Source organism: Podarcis liolepis, assembly GCF_965112155.1.
Source record: "Podarcis liolepis genome assembly, chromosome: 2".
Taxonomy (NCBI): Eukaryota; Metazoa; Chordata; class Lepidosauria; order Squamata; family Lacertidae; genus Podarcis; species Podarcis liolepis.
The window spans coordinates 32,217,006-32,237,956 of NC_139555.1; the positions used below are offsets into that span (position 1 = coordinate 32,217,006).

The 20,951-nt window shown below is 41.2% G+C and overlaps 1 protein-coding gene across 7 annotated transcripts in view; it reads right to left on the minus strand.

Moving 5' to 3' along the window:
* The window catches only part of CSNK1D (casein kinase 1 delta), a 39,793-nt gene that overhangs the window by 13,264 nt on the left and 5,578 nt on the right, over window positions 1–20,951 (minus strand). For 3 of the 7 annotated variants that reach the window (XM_083487239.1, XM_083487240.1, XM_083487238.1), the window contains exons 2-8: window positions 20,015–20,125; window positions 17,152–17,300; window positions 15,092–15,320; window positions 13,749–13,919; window positions 12,607–12,755; window positions 8,914–9,085; window positions 8,434–8,573 (exon numbers count right to left, since the gene is read on the minus strand). In XM_083487239.1, coding sequence (XP_083343365.1) covers window positions 8,434–8,573; window positions 8,914–9,085; window positions 12,607–12,755; window positions 13,749–13,919; window positions 15,092–15,320; window positions 17,152–17,300; window positions 20,015–20,125 — 1,121 coding nt within the window. Of the gene's footprint in view, window positions 1–1,203; window positions 3,030–5,533; window positions 8,142–8,433; window positions 8,574–8,913; window positions 9,086–12,606; window positions 12,756–13,748; window positions 13,920–15,091; window positions 15,321–17,151; window positions 17,301–20,014; window positions 20,126–20,951 lie in introns of those variants that run through there. The other 4 variants (XM_083487236.1, XM_083487237.1, XM_083487241.1 and 1 more) reach the window with 4 other exon arrangements.

Consider the following 20,951-nt stretch of genomic DNA (forward strand, 5'->3'; position numbering starts at 1 on the left):
CTGACAACTTCCTGACTTTAAGGAATGTGTTTTCAACAACTAGTGGTTTAAAGAAAGGCTGCTTCGGCAGCAGGTGGCAACCAACAGTTTTTGGAGGTGCTATTTGTTCCAGTAACTCTCAGCTCAAAAGCATCACCATCATGTTAACTGTTTATCGCCAGCACTGGCCACTGATTCAAAAAACATTTTCCTGTGTAACAGCGACTACTCTGCACAGTATTTCAAAACTCTTTGCAACGGAAGAGAACCCTCATCTCATTAGCACTAAAGTGTGTACCAGCTCAATCTGAAGCCAGCCTTCAGGCTGTGATCCCCAAACATGCATATGGGCACAACTTTGAGAGTTAAAGCAGCAGGCCTCTTACACTCTCTCCATGACAGCACACAACTTAGATCTTGCAGGCTTACTAACATTACAGATCCACCACATCTGTGTTTGTAACACTGGCAATTCAAAAGAATCTCATATTCTCAGGGAAACAGGTTTGATGTACAATACATTTCTAAAGCTAATAAATGCCAAGTTTTTCATTCAATCTGGTCAAGTAGAGTTAGTAGGGATCACAGCTTCCTGATTCAAGTCTATCCCCCCCCAATGGTTCTCAATGCCCCCTTTCCTTTATGCACTGAGCAGTTAACACATGTTCACACTTATACATACACCAACACTTAGCAGCTGGAGGTGGAGCTTATCTATGTAAAAAAAAGTGGGGCGAGGGGAGAGAAAGGCCCTCTTACTTTGGGGGCAATCACTGCAACATCAGAAGAAACATTCAGTTTAAGCCTTAAATGCCCTCTACCCATCTCCAAGTATGTAAAGCTAAATTCAGCAAAATTGCAGCAAAAGTTTTTATTGCAGTCTAAGCCATCTAGAAGTGAGAGGGTCAACTGTTTATTCATAGAAGGCACATCAGCACTTCTCATCCTTCAGAAGATGGCCAAGCTTGAAAGACATCGCATTCTTCATAAATGAGTTTGAAAAAGGCACTATGCCATTCAGGTAGCAAAAAGGAAATCTGTGTACATGATAATCAAGAACGTGACCAATTTTGTTTTCTAACCAAAACAAAGATGCCCCTGCATCTTTCCCATGGTAATGGAAAAGGACAACCAGAATTTCCAAAAGAACAGAACCTCTGAACATGTTTGGGAAAACTTGTGTTTAAAACAATAAGAGAGAAAGATTAGAACACACCTGATGAATCAAATGTTACATCATTTAATTAAAGGCCCGCTTTTACAGAAGAATTTGAAGTAAAAGGAATGGCTAAGGGAAGACCTCCAAAAACCACTACCTATATAGCAGCATTACATGTGCATAATGAGCAAATAAAGTTCATTGATTAAGATAAAGCAATACTGAGGATATGGATCAATTCACGGAACCGTCAGCTGAAATTCCCTTAGGAACAAGGGGCCATTAGGCCACGTGCACTACCACCACATGTGCTACGATATGCTATGGCATGCAGATTTACAGCTGCAACTGTTCCATCTATGGTAGTGTGCATGCACAAATACAGAATCATATCATGAGTATGATGGGGAGTGTCCCTGCAGCTTCACTACACACAAAACTGCTGGCCAGCAATTCATTAAAACAGACTTTAGGCCAAGAGTGAGAAGAATAATTTCATTAAAACAGCCTTTAGCCCACGAGTGAGAATCTAATTTCATGCAGGAAGGGAGAAAAGATAGACAGGTGGTTGGGAAGCCAAGAGAGATGAAGCAATGGAGGGTAGAGAAGCCCTAGGTAAGCAATTCGTTCAGACCACTAGCCAAAGAGGGAAAATTGTCAAGAAGGGGCAAGGAGAAGAGAAGCTGAAATGGAGAGCCATGGAGGAGAGGAAGCCATCTAAAGCTATCAGTTCAAACCTTTGGCAACAGTGATCTGTCCTTCTCCAGCCAGCCTGCTAATGCGAGAGAAAAGTAGGTGGCCTGTTCACTTTTGGCTTTGGCCTTGTCCACTGCCATCATGTTGCCCACCTCCAGATTAATCAGAAGGGAATGTGGCCAGTTATTCAACAACAACAAAAGGGAATAGGGCCCACCCCCTGCACATTAGATAATAGGCCTATGAATCCAAGTATGTGTCAAGACTATTCTCCAGAGGGAGCAGTCCTCTTTTTGTATTTTCTCAAAAGGCAGAGCCTCCGTAGTCCATTTTTTGTTGAAGTGATAAACTTGTGTGTGGGTGTGGGTTGTACCTCTTCAGATCACGAATGGGGGCTGACATTAACAAAATAGTCCTTCATACAAGAGATTCACTTCATTTGTAGAAGTAGGTCAGGGAAAAGGCTAGGACCCTTCCACCAAACATCTAGTTTTCCATGTGGAAAGATTTGAGAGGTTTGTGTACTGAGTAACATTTGGTCATCAGTGCCCCCAACTGTAGTCTGGAGGTATGCATATGATTGAGGTGGGGTTTTCTTGCCAACCAGAATGCCAACCATTTTCAGATTTAGACATACCTTGTGTATTTTTTGTTCCAAGAAACCCTGCTCCATTTCCAATATTCTCTTCCCAACCACTATGATTTTGAAGGTGGAAAAACTGATTGCACTTCTGCATTGCAGCCTGGCTTTCCTTCTATTCATCCTCTAGGGAAGGCTTTTGCCCACCCTACTTTATGACTCTCTAACTTTAGCAACCAGCATGAACCACAACATTAGTCTTTCCATTTGATCTCTTATATGGCCACTAAGTATGGAATCGTGTCACTTGGCCCACAACCACCTACCATACCAATTGGAAGGAATTTTTGGCAGAGGCCAAAGCATGAATCTGGTCAATGTAAAGGACCTAGAAGTTTAGCAGTTTTATTTAATACTGTACAGTAGAATTCAAACAATTTGAGAAGAAAATTGTCCCTCTTAAATCACTTCTCTGATCTTTATTAACTCTTCTTTCTTCACCATCTTCTGCCTTTTGTCTCATTTGCTCTTCCTTCTGCCTTTCTTTCTCTGCAGCAACTTCAAATTCTCAGCTCCCCGCAGGCTCCACATACAACCCATCCCCTGGTGTACCTGCTAGAGTGGTCACCAAGGAAATAGTTAATGTTGACCATAAGATATCATTACTGGGATTTTATGCTGACAGATAAAATATTACTGGGGTCCCAGATAAGAATTCACATAATTTAATCATGTTTGAGATACTTCGGAGCTGTGGAAGAGGCTGTTGTGCTTGGATTGGAACTATGAAATATATATATATATATGTCTCATGGCAACATAAGCATACCTACTGCAAGAATTGTGATTTGTTAGGAAAGCAGGGTCTTCATGACCAAGGGAAACTCTCTAAAAGTGGTAGCAAAGAAATTAGTACTAAAGTGGAAATCTTCAAAGGAAAGAAGACAGCAAGACCTTTAATCTTTCAGTGTGTCAGCACAGAGATTTGCAGAAAGGGACATCACACATTTGTATACTGTAGTTCTGTTAAGGGACTAGCCAACCTGTGTTTTGTTGCTGCTAAACCTCTACACCACAATGCTGAACTCCCCGCCCCCACAGGCTACCATGAACAGCACTAAAGGATAGCATGGGGAAAGCAGTTCAAGCCAGTAACCAGGAAGGATGCATAGGCAGACAACTGATGTAAAATTACTGGCAGAGAGCCAGAAGAATAGCCAGTTTTCTGCTGATAGAAGCACACCAGTGTTACAGTGGCAAAGGAAGTGTGGGCTGGTACCATTTGCTACTTAGCAGGGGCAACTCACTCACCCCAGGAAAGTGGCAAATTTCAAAAGCGCAGCCAATTTCATTGAAGAAACAACTGCACTACACTCCGTACATTTTCATTTCCAAACTCAAAAGCCTCAAGTTTGGCTAGAAGGATATTTTTGAAACAGTATTTAAAAGCTATTGTGATAGACCAATCTCTTTTCATTCAGGAAGTGCTGGATTCCATACTCTTAATCTTCATTCTCTTCTGCAAGAGTCTGAATAGAAAATGTAGGTCACAGAAATTTCATACATTTGTGACTTAGCAAAGAGGGTCATTTGTAATTGCATGAAGTACGCAGTGTAATGCTCCACTGCATTACAATCACCATTTTGTGAAGCACCTTGCTCAGTTTTTGGGGAAAAAAATAGTTGCACATTACAGATTATTCAAACAATTTATGAAATACATGCCCTTTGCTAGGAAGAATGAGGTACACGCGAGAGGGCTCATATACCAAGATGCTTCATTTTGTAGCAGACAGGGATCATATACCAAGGAACATCAGTGCCATCAGACTAATCATCCTTCGAAGTTTTTATAGTCAGTGGAAGCTAACATGATCTACTACAGAAACTGGGAGTGGATCCTTTTTGGTTTGAATTCCACTGTTTAACCCACAACTACTTCTTACATAGCAGGGACGCAGGTGGCGCTGTGGGTTAAACCACAGAGCCTAGGACTTGCTGATCAGAAGGTCAGCGGATTAAATCCCCGCAATGGGGTGAGCTCCCGTTGCTCGGTCCCTGCTCCTGTCAACCTAGCAGTTCGAAAGCACGTCAAAGTGCAAGTAGATAAATAGGTACTGCTCTGGCGGGAAGATAAACAGCGTTTCCATGCGCTGCTCTGGTTCGCCAGAAGTGGCTTAGTCATGCTGGCCACATGACCCGGAAGCTGTACGCCAGCTCCCTCGGTCAATAAAGCGAGATGAGTGCTGCAACCCCAGAGTCATCCACGACTGGACCTAATGGTCAGGGGTCCCTTTACCTTTTTACTTCTTACATATATGGAGAAGTAGCACCCCGTTGTCCAGTTAAGTACAAGGAAGGGCAATGGCAGCAAAGCAGCTGGAGAGGGCTACAGCTAGTAGAAGGGAATTTACCTTAATCAGTTTGGAATTTATCTACTCGGATTTTCACTTTGGGGATTCTCAACCTTTAATGAGCCAGGTTTCCAAGATACTTATATTTACAAGATGAACCAACTGAAGTTTTAGTCTCGTTTGGCTCATAACCTGTCAGGTGTTTTTGGAACGAGGTCCTGAGAACAGAATGAGCAGTCGTCTCATCCTGAAATACTGTGAATATGTTTAAAGTATGTTTCTGAATCAGTTGTTAAGCTTTTAAATAAACTATTTTACTTTAAACAAGTAAACAAAAAAGTGAACAATCTGCACTAAATTCATGAGCTGGTAGAACTATTACACACTCATGAAAGATTTGAAGGGGATGGAGGGTTGGTCTATTGACACATTTTTTGTAATTGGTCCTAGGATCTCTGCTGGAGCAGTACAGAAATATTTCAAACTACTTTTTTCCCATTTAACACAGCCAAGGCAAACTTCACAGTTCCACACCCATTTTTTATAAGGTAGTCATTTCAGATGAAAATGACCAATTAAATGTGCAATGCAAACCATCATCACAAACAGAGAGCTAGGAAAGAGACACCCTGATCTAGACAAGACTTCTTGGACGTTTACTGCCTTCTAAGTTCAATGATCAAAAACAACAAGATTTGCAGATATTAGATGCAATTCATTCTGCTTTTCAATGGCCCTGATGTAAAGGAAAGCAAGGAACTACACTTCAGAGTCTAAAAGTGCTTTATTCCAGGTCATTTAAGTTGTTAAAATACGCACTTTCTTCCTCTTCCTTCGAGGTCTGCTGGAGCTTGGCTTTACAGATGGAAGATAAAAGAGATAGTCTCAAAACTCCAAAAGGTTTATTTTTCCTTCTTCAAAATTATCAAGTCTGCAATACACCCACAGGACACACTCATTTAAATCCTAGAGAGAAACATCTTCCCCAGCTCCATCCCAGCATGCAATGTCAGGATCTTAGAGTAGGGATCAAGGAGATCTTATCCACTGTGAATCTGGCCAGTGTATATTGAATGAAGGGGGAAATATGCTTTATACACCTCTTATTCATTTCCTGGAGTAGACATTTGTTGGATATTAACAAGAGGAAAAAGAGATTCAGAGACTCATTCAAAAAGCTATCATCTGTTTTGCCTAAGACTGGAGGTAGCATTCAAATCAAGCAAAAGTATGGCGTTAAAAATGTATTTATAATCAGTATGATAAAGAATGCCTATTAGGTACAGACTCTAGGCTTCCAGAAAATCTTACTTGTGTTGTTTAAGGACTGGATCTTTCATTTTGAAGCCTCAGTATATAGTATAATAAACTTTAATCACTTTATTGCGAACACTAGTGATGGGCGACAAAATCTGTGCTCCTATGGAGTTGAAACTTGAAATTCCATTTATTCTACATTAAAGACTGTCTTCCCAAAAGGCTTTTGCTCTTTGTATCAAATACTATTTAGCATTTGAGGAATTGTGATGGTTCTGAGCTAGAGTCAAACTACATATCTTTAGCAGTAACTACTGGTCATAGGCAAAAGTTTATGATGGTTTTGATATAACAAAAGCAAAAAAACCAGAAGTTTTATTTACTTTTGTGAAGTAAACAAAGAACAATTCTATGCATCTTTACTCAAAAACCAAGTCCCAATGTGGTCAATAGAACTCACTATAGCCATGATGTAAAACAATCTCACTTTTTTCTTACTGCAACAGTTAATCCAAACTAACCATAATCAACACATTTCCTCCTTTATACTTTTAACGAAAAAACTTTTAACCCTCAATTATCTTTCCAACAAACAGGCACCACTGGTTTGAGGGTTTTCTATTTTTAAAGCTACTAAAAGCTCCTGTGTCATCTGCTGCCCTTGTCTAACATTTGTGACTGTTTGAGTTTTGATGCTTGGTGCTCTAAACACCAACTGCAACATCCACATTTATGTCCTGTTCAGCTGTAGAACCTTTTGCTCCTTTAGCATTTCTTCAACTGACACAAAGTCAAAGATCAATTTGCCAATGCCTTCAAATGGCTCTTCTCCTGATCTGGCCTTCCCAAAATTCTAGTGTGTTCTCTGGTTCTCATACATACACCCTTCTCTTAGAATCAAACCTGAACAATATCACTGTTCAGAAATTCACAACTGGTTTTTTAGCTACTATTTTGGAATGAGAAAGCCTAGAGTCCCCTGCTGTGGCTTTCATGAGACAAAGCTTCATTTTGTAAAGTACTGTAGGACTTGCATGAAATCCAAGCCTTGTTTGGTTGTGTGGCACACATATTGTGAGGGAATCTACAATGGAGTAAGAAACTGGAATGTTTCAAGCTACACATGTTAGTGAATATCCTCTCTTCAGGCACCAGACAAACATTTTCCTTCTGTTTGGAAACAAACAAAAAAATGACCAACAAAATGGAGTCAATTGTCATTCCACTGCACAACCATGCAGGATATGCATTTATCTTCCAAAAATACTCTTTCTTTTATACAACATTAATTTACACTTACAGCCTGTTATGTGAGCTGTGCTGTAATTCAACTGAAATACTCTGAACATATGCCACAGGTTATTAAAATAAACCAGTAATGCATGCTGTAGGCAATTCGTTACAATCTGCAATTAGCTGTCCCATGGTCAAGAAGGTTGCTTACTGCAGTCAGGTACAGACTCATTCACAACAACTAGTCTAGTTTAGCTCCATACTTTCAACAAGGATGCATGCCCAGGGCTAATTTGGAAATCATTTTTTACTTCTAGCTTTAGTAAATTCTACAAGAAAAGAAAATCAAAGTAGTATGAATAGTACCATCACCTAACAAAGTAATACAAAGAATGCAAGACAGATCATTCCTCTTTCAACCTCGTATTTCACAGGCATAACAATTTCAGTGCTACAGTAGCTTTAAGCACACTCCTCTTATACCGGATATGATTACAGATGGTCACTTATACCAGACAGAAGCTGGTAGCTATTTTCCATAAATGGCAATTTATTTGAAAATACAGCTCAAGCCATGTCAAAATTGCCAAATGGGTGCAACTTTGCAACTAGACACTACAGAACAAATGACTGATGACTAAGGCTACAATTTACATTGCCCATGTGTAATATTGGACAAATTGAGTCTGTACTAAGGATAAAAGGAGAGCACTTATTGATCCTTCTTCGGCATGAAATGTAACAAGTAATAGCTTTGATTCATTTGCACAAGGCTTCTGAGATCTGCAGTGTTTAGAAGAAAACATGACATTTAAGTCAGTTGATGATTCACATAGTATAGTAAAAGTCACTGATATTTCCATGGCTGTTAAAAGTCTGTATCCTGCAAATACACAAATATCCAAAAAGGCATTAAACAAGGGAGGTATCCAGCCCTCAATTTTAATAACCTATACAACACCCTCCTTCACACTTAAACTTCAAGGTCAGAAAGCTAAGGACTTCACAAGTAGCAGTTCTTCAGCTAATTCAGATCAACTAAGAGAATGGCATGTCTAAACATAATTGTGAGATGATCTATCCTACTCAAAGAGTATTTTTACTCTGATCTTGTCAAAGGACATTACTGAGCTCCTAGTCTTTTCCCCATAAAAAAAATCAGAACTGTTTTGTACCTGTGAGGTTGACATGCGTGAGGTATCTTGTCGGCCTGTTAAATCAGACGAGGAGATATTGACAGGGGCCCCACGATGCAATCGCATACTCACTTTCCGTTCTCTCTCCATTCCAGACACTGGCCGAGGAGATGTGTTTGCTGACCAAAAAAAAAAAAAAAAACTATTGCAATAAAGGGAAGCCGACAGAGGCATCACTTTATAAGCACCTTCATAATGTCAGAACTATTAAACCCATAAGGCACTCAGTCCCCTTTGAAGCCTAACTAGGGAGAGGCTTGTAAGTCAAGAAATTAATGTTATAAAATACTGTTCTTAAATGTTGAGGGTTGGATTCAAAGATAACCATGCCAAAACGGACTAGCAGAAGAAGAGTTTCCTACCCCCCAACCCCCTAAAAGCCTTGAGGTGTTGAATGGAGGCAAGAGGAAGAAGTGATTAACTAGAAGGCAGCCCACCTCAAGGCATTCTTTGGCTTACCTGTATGTGAAGTTGGGGTAAGAGGGGTTGGTGGAGCTACATCTTGTGTCCCCCTCAGCCTTCCAGAGGCAGTGGAAGGTAAGCCACGAACTGCAGGATTTCGTGTGTGTCTCAGTCTTTCTTCTCTCTCTCTTCGTTCACGCTCAGCATCTTCGACTGCACGGCTTGCACCCTGCAAGAACATGTAATTTGGCATTATACCAACATTTGGAATCAATTAGTTAAAAACCTGTATTCAGTGTTGAGAGTAGTTGCAGTGTCAATGCTACGCTGCTGAGCTTATCTGGACCACTGAAAGACAGTCAGCAGGGAAAAGCAGACCCTGGGTCCAAATCAGACACAGACTCAGAAGGTAGCAGGTTATTCTCTCAGCCCCGTACCTATTTTTAAAAAGGGAAATGAATGGTGGTCGCAATATTTTTTAAATTTTTAACAGGATTTAGTTCTTTATATTAAAAAAATACTTATTTGCCACAATTTCATACAATATTACCTACTAAGAGCAGACAAAATCTGCTCTTCCAGCATGGAACATATCCATGATGCCAGAGGATGTGGAACTTGCAATTGCTAAGAAGATACAAAGAAAACACCCGGGTACCTATAGTTTTTGTCCAAAATAGCTCAAAGTTGGAAAATACATTTGTTCAAAGCTGTTGCACAACACTTCTATGACTACACTAAAAACAAAAGAACAGTGGTAGCATCAGACAATATTTTTAAAGAAAGGCAATCCTGACGTCTTTCTTCTTATACAGCAGCAAAGAATAGGGGATTTATGTTGATGATTCTTGGAAATCAGTCACAAATATTCAGCCTGGTAGCTACCCAAAGTAGAGAGGAGAAATATCAGGTGCTGGTTTACTTGGCAGATACCTCCAGTATTGGAAGTGCATGCATCTGAATATCAGGTGCTGGGGAGAGTGCTGTTGTGCTTAAAGCTGGTTACTGTGAGAAAATTACACTTCTTTTATTCTTGGCTTTGTCAGCAGGAAGAAAGTATTTTAGCTCCACTGAATCCAATGCTATCCTCAATGTACTGCACAATCTCCATATAGACCAAATGCTTAACAATTTGCTTGATCAAACAAACAAAAACCATACTACAGAGATCACTATCCATCTTGCATTCTTATTAGCAAAAGGTGTGAAGCAAAGCGACAATTTCCCCGAAACCCATGTGTTGTAGTTCTGAAATGACTGTAATCACTGTTAAATAAAACAACAAAACCAAGTGTGGAATGAACACCAGCAAGTTATCACCTAACACGTTTTGCCTTTTGCTGATGTCTGCATAATATTTACTAATGTTACAATAGAATTAGAGAGGGAAATGCAACAGCTGAAGCAGAAAGTGTGAAATTGGACTGGAAATCAATGATTCAGAAACAAAATGGATTATGGGAGACTTCATAACACTGGTCCTAAGCGGCTAACTAATTATTCTGAAGGCCAGTTTAGGGTGCTTTGCTGCCACATCTAAAGCCCCAAGGGACCTGGAGGCCAAATACCTGAAGGAACACTTCCTTCTCTATCAGCCTACCAGGTCATTAACATCTTCAGCGGAGGTCACATTTGTGCTTCCATCACCAAGTGAAGGATAGGGGGTTGTGGTGCATAAGGCCTTCTTGGTGGTGGTTCCTCACCTATGGGATGACTTCCTCCCTGCTGACACACATATTGCACCAATATTATCTGCTGAGTCGACAAGTGAAGACACAGCTCTTTGCCCAGGCTTTTGAGAGGGGGTTAGGCACACTTTTGGAAACTGCAAAAAGGCAGGCAGAATAGGGAATTCTTAACAGAATAAAGTAATTACCTGATGATGAACTATCCCACTGAAAAGATACCCCTATGATCTATGGTGCGAATGATGTACAAAATATTTCTTCATTATCATGAAGAAATGTGACTGCACATGACTATAACAGATCGATATAGGCCCGCTTTGGTTCCAAGAACTGGTGTACAAGTCACACCACATGGTCTTCTAGCAAGGCTTCTGCCTCAGAGTGGATTTTCAGGGATCAAAATGCCTTGGCAAACCTAAAATGCACTGAACTGATCCAAAGACAGTTTTTTTCCTTTTGGTCTGTAATGTAAACATGCTCCAGACAGAACAGAATGGTGGGACATCAACTTGTATCACATTTCAGAAGAATGACTAACACTGAGATACAGATATTCAATAGCGTCTATTAGGGAAGGACGAAAGATGGATGCAAGTCACAAAGAATGGCATACTGAATTTCAGGAATATGAAATGCATATGCCGATTACTGTGCAACATCTCATACACACAGAGTTCTTTATATTTAAAAAACATAGTTAATTTTATTTTAATCATATATGTGTGTGTAAATCAGAAACCATGCAGAGATTCACCTTAGCTCTTTATTCAAGTACCCGAGAGAGTGGTCTCTGACCCCATGAGAGTCAGAGAGTCCTCTGCCGACATGTAGACTTCAAAAGATTTTTATGCATAGTCACATGAAGTACAGGGTTCACTTCCTTAAAATTAAATGGAAGGTACAAGCAAAAGTTTCAACATGTTTCAATTTTTTCTAAAAGAAACTGTTTACCCTGCGTAGCGATACTTCCCTATTCTAGGCAGCTTGTGGTTACATGTGAAAGCAAAACATTGCAAATGCTTGTTCTAGTAGCTAAGCGGTGAGCTTTACCATTTTTTCTGTACCCTGCTTCTCAACCAGGTCAGAGTCTATCATGTTTTAATCCTAAATCCCCAACCAAACTTATAGATTTCTCTAACAATGCATGCACATACACATAGATATACAGACCCAACATCCAAATAGTGTTTTGTTAATAAAAACTAGAAAAGGTAGCAAGGTTTTTGCTTTTGGAAGAAACAAGAAACACTTTGGAAATCCAGCTAGAGCCACTGTCACAAGCATACAATATTTCTGCTTTCTTGTCTGTCTTGCTATAAATACAGAATGTCAGGCTTTTTTCTGTTTTAAAGTAGGATCTCTTGCTAATCAAAAATCTAAACAAAATGTGAGCAACTGAAAGCCTGCAAATGCAGTACAAATTTATGTCTTCTCTTTGGGTATGCAACTTCTATCTTTGGAAGTACCATTGCCAATTACAAAGCCTTCCAAAGTTTTTGCTACAAGGTAAGTGACCGCAAGCTGACCACCAAAGTAATGCAGTTATATCATAAATTTTAATGTCATTCTACAGCCATCTTACAGCTTTACAACACCCAGAGAACCCATTTGGTCCCCCAGAGTGATTATGGTAAATGTGCACAACCTCTTACAGCTGGGCAAAGAATGAGACAACATCAGATCATCAGCTTTGATTATTTACAATTGGATACATTGCAAGCTGCCACTCATATACATAGATCCCCAGTCTTCAAGGATTTACAGGGGAACCCCAAGCCTGTTTACTACAAAGCAAATCGCACTGTTTCAATGTGACTTACTCCTACCTGAGTGCTCACAGATTTGCAGTTTGATACTTTAACCACTAGTCCTGTTATAAAGCTAAAACTGGTTTCAGTTTCATTGCTTGTAACAGTTCACACCAAACTGCCTTTTGCTACAAACATGAACAAGCACTGTGAAATATATTATTTCACCTCCAGCACTCAATGTCAGATATCAAGCTCTCACTCTCAGTTTTTCACAATTAAAAAAAATAAGTTAGTAAGTACTGACTACTTACAAATTTCAGCATGTTCCAGTCAAATACATAGTCATAGGAGAAGCCTTGTCTGTGGAAGAGGTTTCTGAATAATTGCCTTAGATATGAATAATCCGGTTTGTCATCAAAACGCAACGAGCGGCAAAAATTCAGGTACGTAGCAAATTCAGCTGAAAAGAAATGAGAAACCCTGATGATATTATCGTAAAGTTAGTGCAAACAACAATATCCAGCACATTCATCAGCTCGTCTGCTTTCCAAAGTATTGGCTCAATGCTTCTCATAGTAACTAAGGTGACAGAACCGTGAACTGCTTTTCCCATATGTAATCAGGAAATGATATGCTTTTTTTCACATGCAGCACAATCCTTCATGACTGTCAATGTATCACCATCAGGGAAATTACTAGGCTACAACGGCAGAGGCAACCTGCAGAGGAGTGTAGAGAGCCCTATTCTAGTCCACAGTGGTATAAACAATAGAAAGATTAAGTATGGTACAAAGTTTAGCAGGTTGCTGAACTAGGATCTGGCAGATCAGGGTTAAAATCCCTATTCAAGCTATGAAGCTGTGTGACTTTGGGCCAGTCACTGTCTCTCAGTCAAAGCTGTCTCACAAGGTTGCTGTGAGGATTAAAAGAACACAATCATGTATGCCACCTGAGTTCCTTGGAGGAAAAGTGCAATATAACTGTAATTCATAAATGCAATAAAACAAAACAAAGAGATATATATTTCTTTTTAAAGAAATAAAATGCAGCCCCTCCCTTTTTAGCAATGACTGGTATCTTATGCACTGCGAGTGCACATGTGCTAACTGAACATGTAACTCGTTTGTTCATCATGGTAAGCTGCTCATTGAATACCAAACATTGTAGACAAGAGAAAAATCCATACATATACAGCACCTTGGAAAGAGGGGAGCACTAAAAAAGGGGGGTTTTGAAGTTGTTTACAAAGCAGCCAAACAACATACCTTCATTTAACTATTAAATGAAATTTTAACCAAATAACAAGGAAGAGTTAATACATACAAATAAGAGCTAGAATAATTTCTAAGATAGAGAGGTAACAGAAAATGTAACATCAAGTTAATGTAAGTTCCACTGAAGAGTTAGCTTTGAACTCAATACTGAAGACATCTATTTCAGAGAATAAACTTACAAGGGTATCCTTTACACAAAACCTCAATGGGTGTGGACATTTTCTTTTCACTGATGCGTTCATATTTCTGTCTTTTTGTAGCTGCCTTCAATCCCTGCCAGGGGAGGGAGCCCAGGTTAAAATACATGAGTACATAGCCCAAGGACTCCAAGTCATCTCTGCGAGATTGTTCTACAAGGAGTAGAAGAGTGGAGCCATTAGGTTCTATCATCTGGTGAAATGGTTCAAATATGCTTAAAGCAAAAATTACACAACAAAGATCTTACCTGCAAGAAAAACATTGTTAAATAGTTAATTTCAACCTTGCCAATAAAATCAGTATGGAAAAATGGTTTACTCTTGCAATTATCCAACAATTATTCCTAAAGAATCCCATACTGGAAACTGTTCAAATGGCCATATAGGTCCATACCACAACAGAAATACAGAATCATTCACCCACAACACTTGCAGATCAACCAGGGTTTTATAGCTTCAAGCGTAAAGGCAACCATTATTTAGTTGCTTCTGGCTCCTTCCTGCCCCAAATCCTCTGAATTGAAGAGAGAAGGTGGATCTTATTTCATATTGCTTGAAACTTTTACAGTCTCTGAATGCTGCTCTTGCCATGCTAGTGTGAGGAGACCTCTCCCCCCATCATCCCCTGAAATTCATGGAGAACTCTGGGGGAGGGGTGCAAAGACATCTGTGGAGCCCTGCAATCAACCAAGGCAATCCAAGCCACAGTGCCAAGAAGAGACATACTGCAGAAAGCTGCTAACGATGATTCACACCACTGAGCCAAGTTGCAAGCTTAGCCACAATTTCTTGACACAGGCTGCAGTGAAAGACACAGTGTTCTCCAACCCATATCTCTCAGGACTATAATCTTCTTTATGGTAAAGTTCTTTGTTGTTGTGCCATTGGAAACAGCTTCTAGCAAGGCAAGTTTTATGTCTGCATGCAAGTGGAGGCAAACAGAAACAAAACAAATCCTGAGATAACTTTTACAAGCTTGACCTGAAGGGAAATTTCTTCTCAATCCCATATATGGTAGTCTGACCCCAAGAAAAAATCTAACAAGCTATCCCAATGGAAGTTTATTGGATGAAACACTCCCAACATCTTGTTTGAGGCTGTCACATGCATTAGAGAGCATGATCATTTGATTTGTTTCACTGATGCACTTACAGGCAATTCTAACAACATCTATTCAGAAATAAGTCCTACTGGATTCAACAGGGCTCACTCCCAGATCAAAGCCCCCTCTTTTCAATGGTAGCCGGAACAATTTATTTTATCCAGATGTCTTATTGTATGAACACTCCTACAACAATAACCAAAATAATCTGCTACCAGCTCACCAATTCCAAGATGAGTGTTGATAGAGGCATAGCGGGCAGTTCCTGTTAAATTTTTATTTTCACGATATGGAATGTGCTGGTGCGTTCGAGCATCCCGATATTTCTTGGCCAGCCCAAAATCTATGATGTAGACAAGATTGCCCTTCTTGCCTAATCCCATCAGGAAGTTGTCAGGCTTTACATCTCGGTGGATGAAGTTCTTCGAATGAATGTATTCTATTCGGCTAATCTAATTGCAGAAAGACATAATTTCAGAATTACAGCATATAAAACCTTTCAAAAACAACCAGCTGCTCCTTTATCTTGGGCTTTAATATTAAAATCCTACTTTGATAACGTTTAAGCTTAAAAGCCATTTGCTTGCTTTATTATGCCTGAATATTTATTCTACTTAACTCCCTTTTTAAAATACCACAAGCCAGTTTAACTTGTTTCTAACTGTGCAACTGTACACATGACAACTAGGAAATAAGTCTAATTAAGATCAATAGGATTTACTGCCAGGTACGTGTGTATAAGATTGCAGCCTAAGTGGCTTTCCTCCTGGGTCTTTTGATGAAGCAAGAATTAATGTCTTAACTGGATCTCACTTTGGGCACTGACAGGGTGACATCCCCCCCACAAAAAGAGCTGTGTAGGGATCCTGAGGGACATCTAGTCCAACACCCTGCAATGCAGAAATCTCAACTAGAGCTTACATGACAGATGACCATCCAACATCTGCTTAAAAACCTCCAAGGATCTTCAACTAGGTAAGACTGAGTTTTGGCTCTAAAGATTTTGCTGTAACAGCAGTACTACTACATTAGACCAATAGTTGCCTCCAAGGCTGAAGCCGGAGAGCCTTGGCATAGTGCCAACAATGAGCCCTCACTATATCTACTTCCAATCAGGTCATGGCCCAATCCTACCTATAGACCTACAAAATCAGTAAGGCAAGACAATATACTCTGAGTAACTTCAAAATGGCAGGTGACCACTGAGGGTGAAAGGTAAGCTTGGCTCCTATTTAAAAGCAGAAACACCGTGTACTGCTGAAAAATATTGGTGGGTCCAGCAGGGAAGATGGTGAATGGTGCTGCGGCTGGTCCAGGGAGGGGCTCTCTTCCAAGCCCCTGGGAGCCTCAGCCAGTGCCCAAACTGTGTGACTACTGACCCTGGCGTCATCTAGCACCATTGCTATATCATTTCAGTGCCACTTGCTTGCATAAAGCATGGTTTCCAGGTGCTTCAAATGGTAGCAGTACACATAACTGGAATATTTATGGTCCTGCTGTTTTACTTCAACCTTTCTGAACCTAAGGGTTTAAAAATGGACACACATACAGACATCCTAATATCCATTAGTGAAGGTATTATTCATGGACATATTTAGTTCTTATTGTCTTCTATGTCTGTGCAGAAGTACAAACCAAGAATGTCTTCACACTTATTTTGGAAGAACAATTCACAAGTTGATTTATATAACATTTTCAGGAAGTTATGTATTATGCATAAACTGGCCAATTTTTTGTGGCAGCAAAGTTTTAAATACATATAGGCTCAGATTCTGCAACTTGATCCAAACATAAAGTTGAAGAATCTGTAAAACTTGATGTGTTGACTGTTGTTACCCCTTGAGGGAAAGATTAGCTTTTAAAATAATTGCAAACCCTCATGTCAAGAGATAGATAAGGAATGTAGCCTAACACACTAGAAACGGGTGAATGCTTTAGAATCCAGCCCAACAGCCACTAACTACACAGCCTCTCTTTGCAACCCTGAGAACAATCCATTTTGGAAAAAGTATGTATTTTAAAGAAGCACAAGCATGTTTCCCACTGCAGCTAAATTGGTCTGATTCACACTGGCAAAAATAACTTTAAAAGCATTATTTGTACTGGACACATTTTATTTTCTGGTATATGAAGAGAATAGCTTAAGTGGTAGGCTTTCTACCTGCCCTCTGAAAGAAAGGAGTCCCAAATTTTGTTCCATATAAGACAATTATTTATAGAATGCAGAGAGGATTTAAGGAAGCCCTCCTACCCAATAATCAAGACATGCAAAGATTTTAATACCATTTGGTCAGCAAGTAAAAGGACTGTCTTGAGGCTGAATTTTCTTGAACAGAAGTTAAAGAGATCTTCAAGGCTTGGTCCCAACAACTCCATCACCATTACATTGTAGTCACCTTCAGCACCGCACCATTTGATTGTGGGAATGCCCACTAGAAAAAAGGGGGAAAATTACTATAGTATTTTGTGAAAACAGAAGGTATCTGCACAAGATATGTATGACACACCCACAGATTATTATCTAAATTACAGCACATTTTTCTTCCTGAAAAATGTATGCATTTGGGGGGGAGGAGATGGGGGAAGAGACTGGAACTGGAGGAAGGTCCTGGGACACCTTGTATAGATGTGCTTCCAATGGGATGTGATCTTCTCCTTCTATCTAAGTACAAGTACTCCCTATTAAGAAGCCAAAAGGGAGGGAAAGACCATTGTTGTGCTATGAATCCTAACTATCAGGCGTCAAATTAGTCTACAGTAGCTATGACTACTCAGAATTCAACAAATATTTTATAGTATATTTGTATATGACATTTTAAATCTGTGCTGTTTAACCTGGGCTCAGAAATTATGAGGTTCCCTTGGTTACAGCTTCAGAAGATTCCCCCCAAATAAGTTCTGAGAGTTGCTCAATTCTTTCACCACTACCTGCATTCCCCACTCTGACTGATATTACTATGTCATAATTCTAGGTAATTAAAGCTAGAAGATCAGAATAAAGAACACTTTAAACAAGAGATGGGTAACCTCTGACCCTCCAGGTGTTGTTGGACTCCAAGTTGCATCAGCTCTGGCTACCAAGGTGATTGGCAGGAGATAATGAGAGATGTAGTCCAGAAACATTGATTTCCCACCCCTACTTTAAAATAATCTGAATCATGCAAGCAGCTGGCTCAGTGGTTACCAGCACAGAACGGAACTGTGCCAGGTCTGCATTTGGCTTCTCTCTCCAGCACTGCAAGATTGTATGAGTAAGAACACATATATTTATGCATCATCTAGAGCAGTGTTTCCCAACCGGTGTTCCGCGGCACACTAGTGTGCCGTGAGATGTTGCCTGGTGTGCCGCGAGATGTTGCCTGGAGGGAGGCGGGCGAGGGCGTTTGCTTCCCGGAGGACTTGTGGGAAGCCGCCCCTTCCCTGGGCGACGCGCCGCCTCGCGACTCCGGAGTCAGTCCCGAGGGCTCTCGGAGGGACTCGCGAGCGACGGCGCGGCGACTCCGGGGCGCGCTCAGCCGGGCCGCCGCGCGCCCCCGCGCAGCCCCTGCTGCAGCTGCCCGGCGTGGAGCGCGACGCGGAGCCGGCCGGGCTTGGAGGCGCCCAGGTAGGGCCGAGCCGGGCGGGGGCGGGGAGGTCTCGGTCTGCTGCGGGCGCAGGAGGGTGAGCGGGAGAGGGGGAGCCGTCGGGTCTCCTGGAAGGAAGCAAGGCGGCGGCTGAGGGGGATGCAGCCCCGTCCCCAGCAACAGGCGCTCCTCGAAGTGAGGCCACAAGTCGGGGCTCGGACAGGGCCTGGAAGCAGCGGCTCCGGCTCTTGGGAGCGGAGAAGGGGACTTCGAAAGCGGCCTGGAGGAGAAAAGCCCCGATGCAGCGAGAGCGGGGAGCGTGCTGCCTTGTCCAGGCCTCCTCGCTTTGTGCCGTCCGCTGCCGGGAGCAGGACACGGGGGCTCCTCGTTCGCATGCTTTCCCGGGTGATTGGTGAGGGTTAGGGTTAGGGTCCCTCAGTCCCTCGCTTTGCTGCCTCCTCCCCCCCCCACCCCCAAAGCTTGGAGGTTCCCCGGCAAGGGGGAGGGAAAAAAATTGAAAGTTACACTTTCGTGCGTCCCTCCCGGCGTGACGCTGCGCGCTGACGTCACGGGGCTGTAATGGTGGTGTGCCTCGAGATTTTTTTCATCAAACAAGTGTGCCTTTGCCCAAAAAAGGTTGGGAAACACTGATCTAGAGTAACACAATGCAGAACTGTAATAATATCTGCTGAACCCCATCTCCAGAGTATATTTGCCTAACTTGGGGAAGGCACATTCAGGTACTCTGCAATGGACAATGCTACTCATCCGAAATGAGTAGCAAATTACAAGACTTGCAAGAACTATGCCCATGTAGTTAACTGTTGTCAGTTAACAGATCCACACTCAAGGTTATAGCAAAACAAATGTAATAATTTTTGTGCCTCTGAAACTATAAAAAGCAGTTTGCAATTACTGAGAAAAAGTATAGGTCCAAACAAGAAAGCTTCTCACGAAGTTCAAGAGTGAAATGGTATCTTGCCTATATGGTATCACATGCAAAGACCATGCCTTTAAGTAAAAGGATCTGCCCAGTTTTAAGATTGTCAAACCAGGATTGACACTACTGTCAGAACATAATTTCAATAATATATATATCTCATTTGTGTGATTGAAAACCTCTCATGTTCATGATCTACAGTTCAAGAGTTCATTTCTTTTAACATTACAACTCAGAAATATGTCACAGATAAACAACAACTTGATTTGCATTTAAGTAATGAGCAGACAGGTTGAGGTAGTGTTGGTAATCCACGGGCTCAGAGGGTAACTCTTAGTGAAGCAATTGTTTGTCAGCCTCACAACCCCCTGTGTAAACAAGAGCCTACCTTATTAGAACATTGAGAATGAAGACTAAAACTGAAGTCCCACCCATACTTACTTAGGATTAAAGACTCAATGAACTCAGTGCTACTCTTATTTCTAAGAAAGCACATTTAGGATTCTACTGCTGTAGCTCCCTAATGCATGGCAGGAAGGTAACCATGAAATCACTTGGGCACATATGCAGTGCTATCTGCCTTCTTCAGTTTATAGCTAGAACATTAGTACCCATATGACTTATCAGCACAGATAATTTTTACCTCCACCCTGCATCATTTTGTAAATTTTGCTTTCTATATGGAGTTGAGGATGTTTGGTTTTCACACATTCCAATTTGATGGCAACCTCTTCTCCAGCAGCAATGTCAGTCCCTAAAGGAGAGAAGAAAACACAACTTCAAAATCCAAGACTATCAAACATGAACTAACCAAAGAAATTGCTTATACACCCTGGCAATGTGTGTAACAGTTGCTGGCATCACAAGGTAGTTGTACGGAATAACCAAGAAGGGGGGTGAACCATGCAAGCCTTGGAGAAAAAGGTGGAGATGTCAGTCGCCAACCTGGCATCTAGAGATCTCCACGTGGTTGCAATTGTACCCACATCAGGAGCAAAATGCGCCAGGTGCCTAGCTAATTTCTAACACTGCATGTGCATTCCCCTCATGCTTTTGAACTGATATAACTTGCATTGGTAGTGTCACCTATACATTACAGGCAGCCCTGTTTACACATGTTCAATATGTGTATGACCCAGAAATGTCAGTGAAATATCTCTAAAAGGGTGGAACACGGGCAGGGCAGAGGTGGAATGGTGTGTTTGCAGGCTTTTTCAATGGGTTTTAATTATACACAATTTCACTGATGCATGCGGTGCCCGGGAACATAACCCACGCGTAAACAGGATACAATCTAGGCAAACTTAAGCCCATTTAAGTCTTAGTGATTTCACAGTGGGTTGTATCCAAGGGTGTCTGCAAGTGAGCAGAACAGATTTCCTCTTGTGCAACTGGACTTTTCTTTTCTCCCTCCTGCAGTTCCCATGCCATATACCCTCAAAAACTGCTTTGGAGGTTTGGGGGAGTCTCCAGAGAAACCTAGGGTGTGCACAGGTGGCTGCAGGGGGGAAAGATAAGAAGATGAAGTCCTGTCCACAAGCCCATTCACACATTAGCTCTTCATCAAAATCAATGGGACA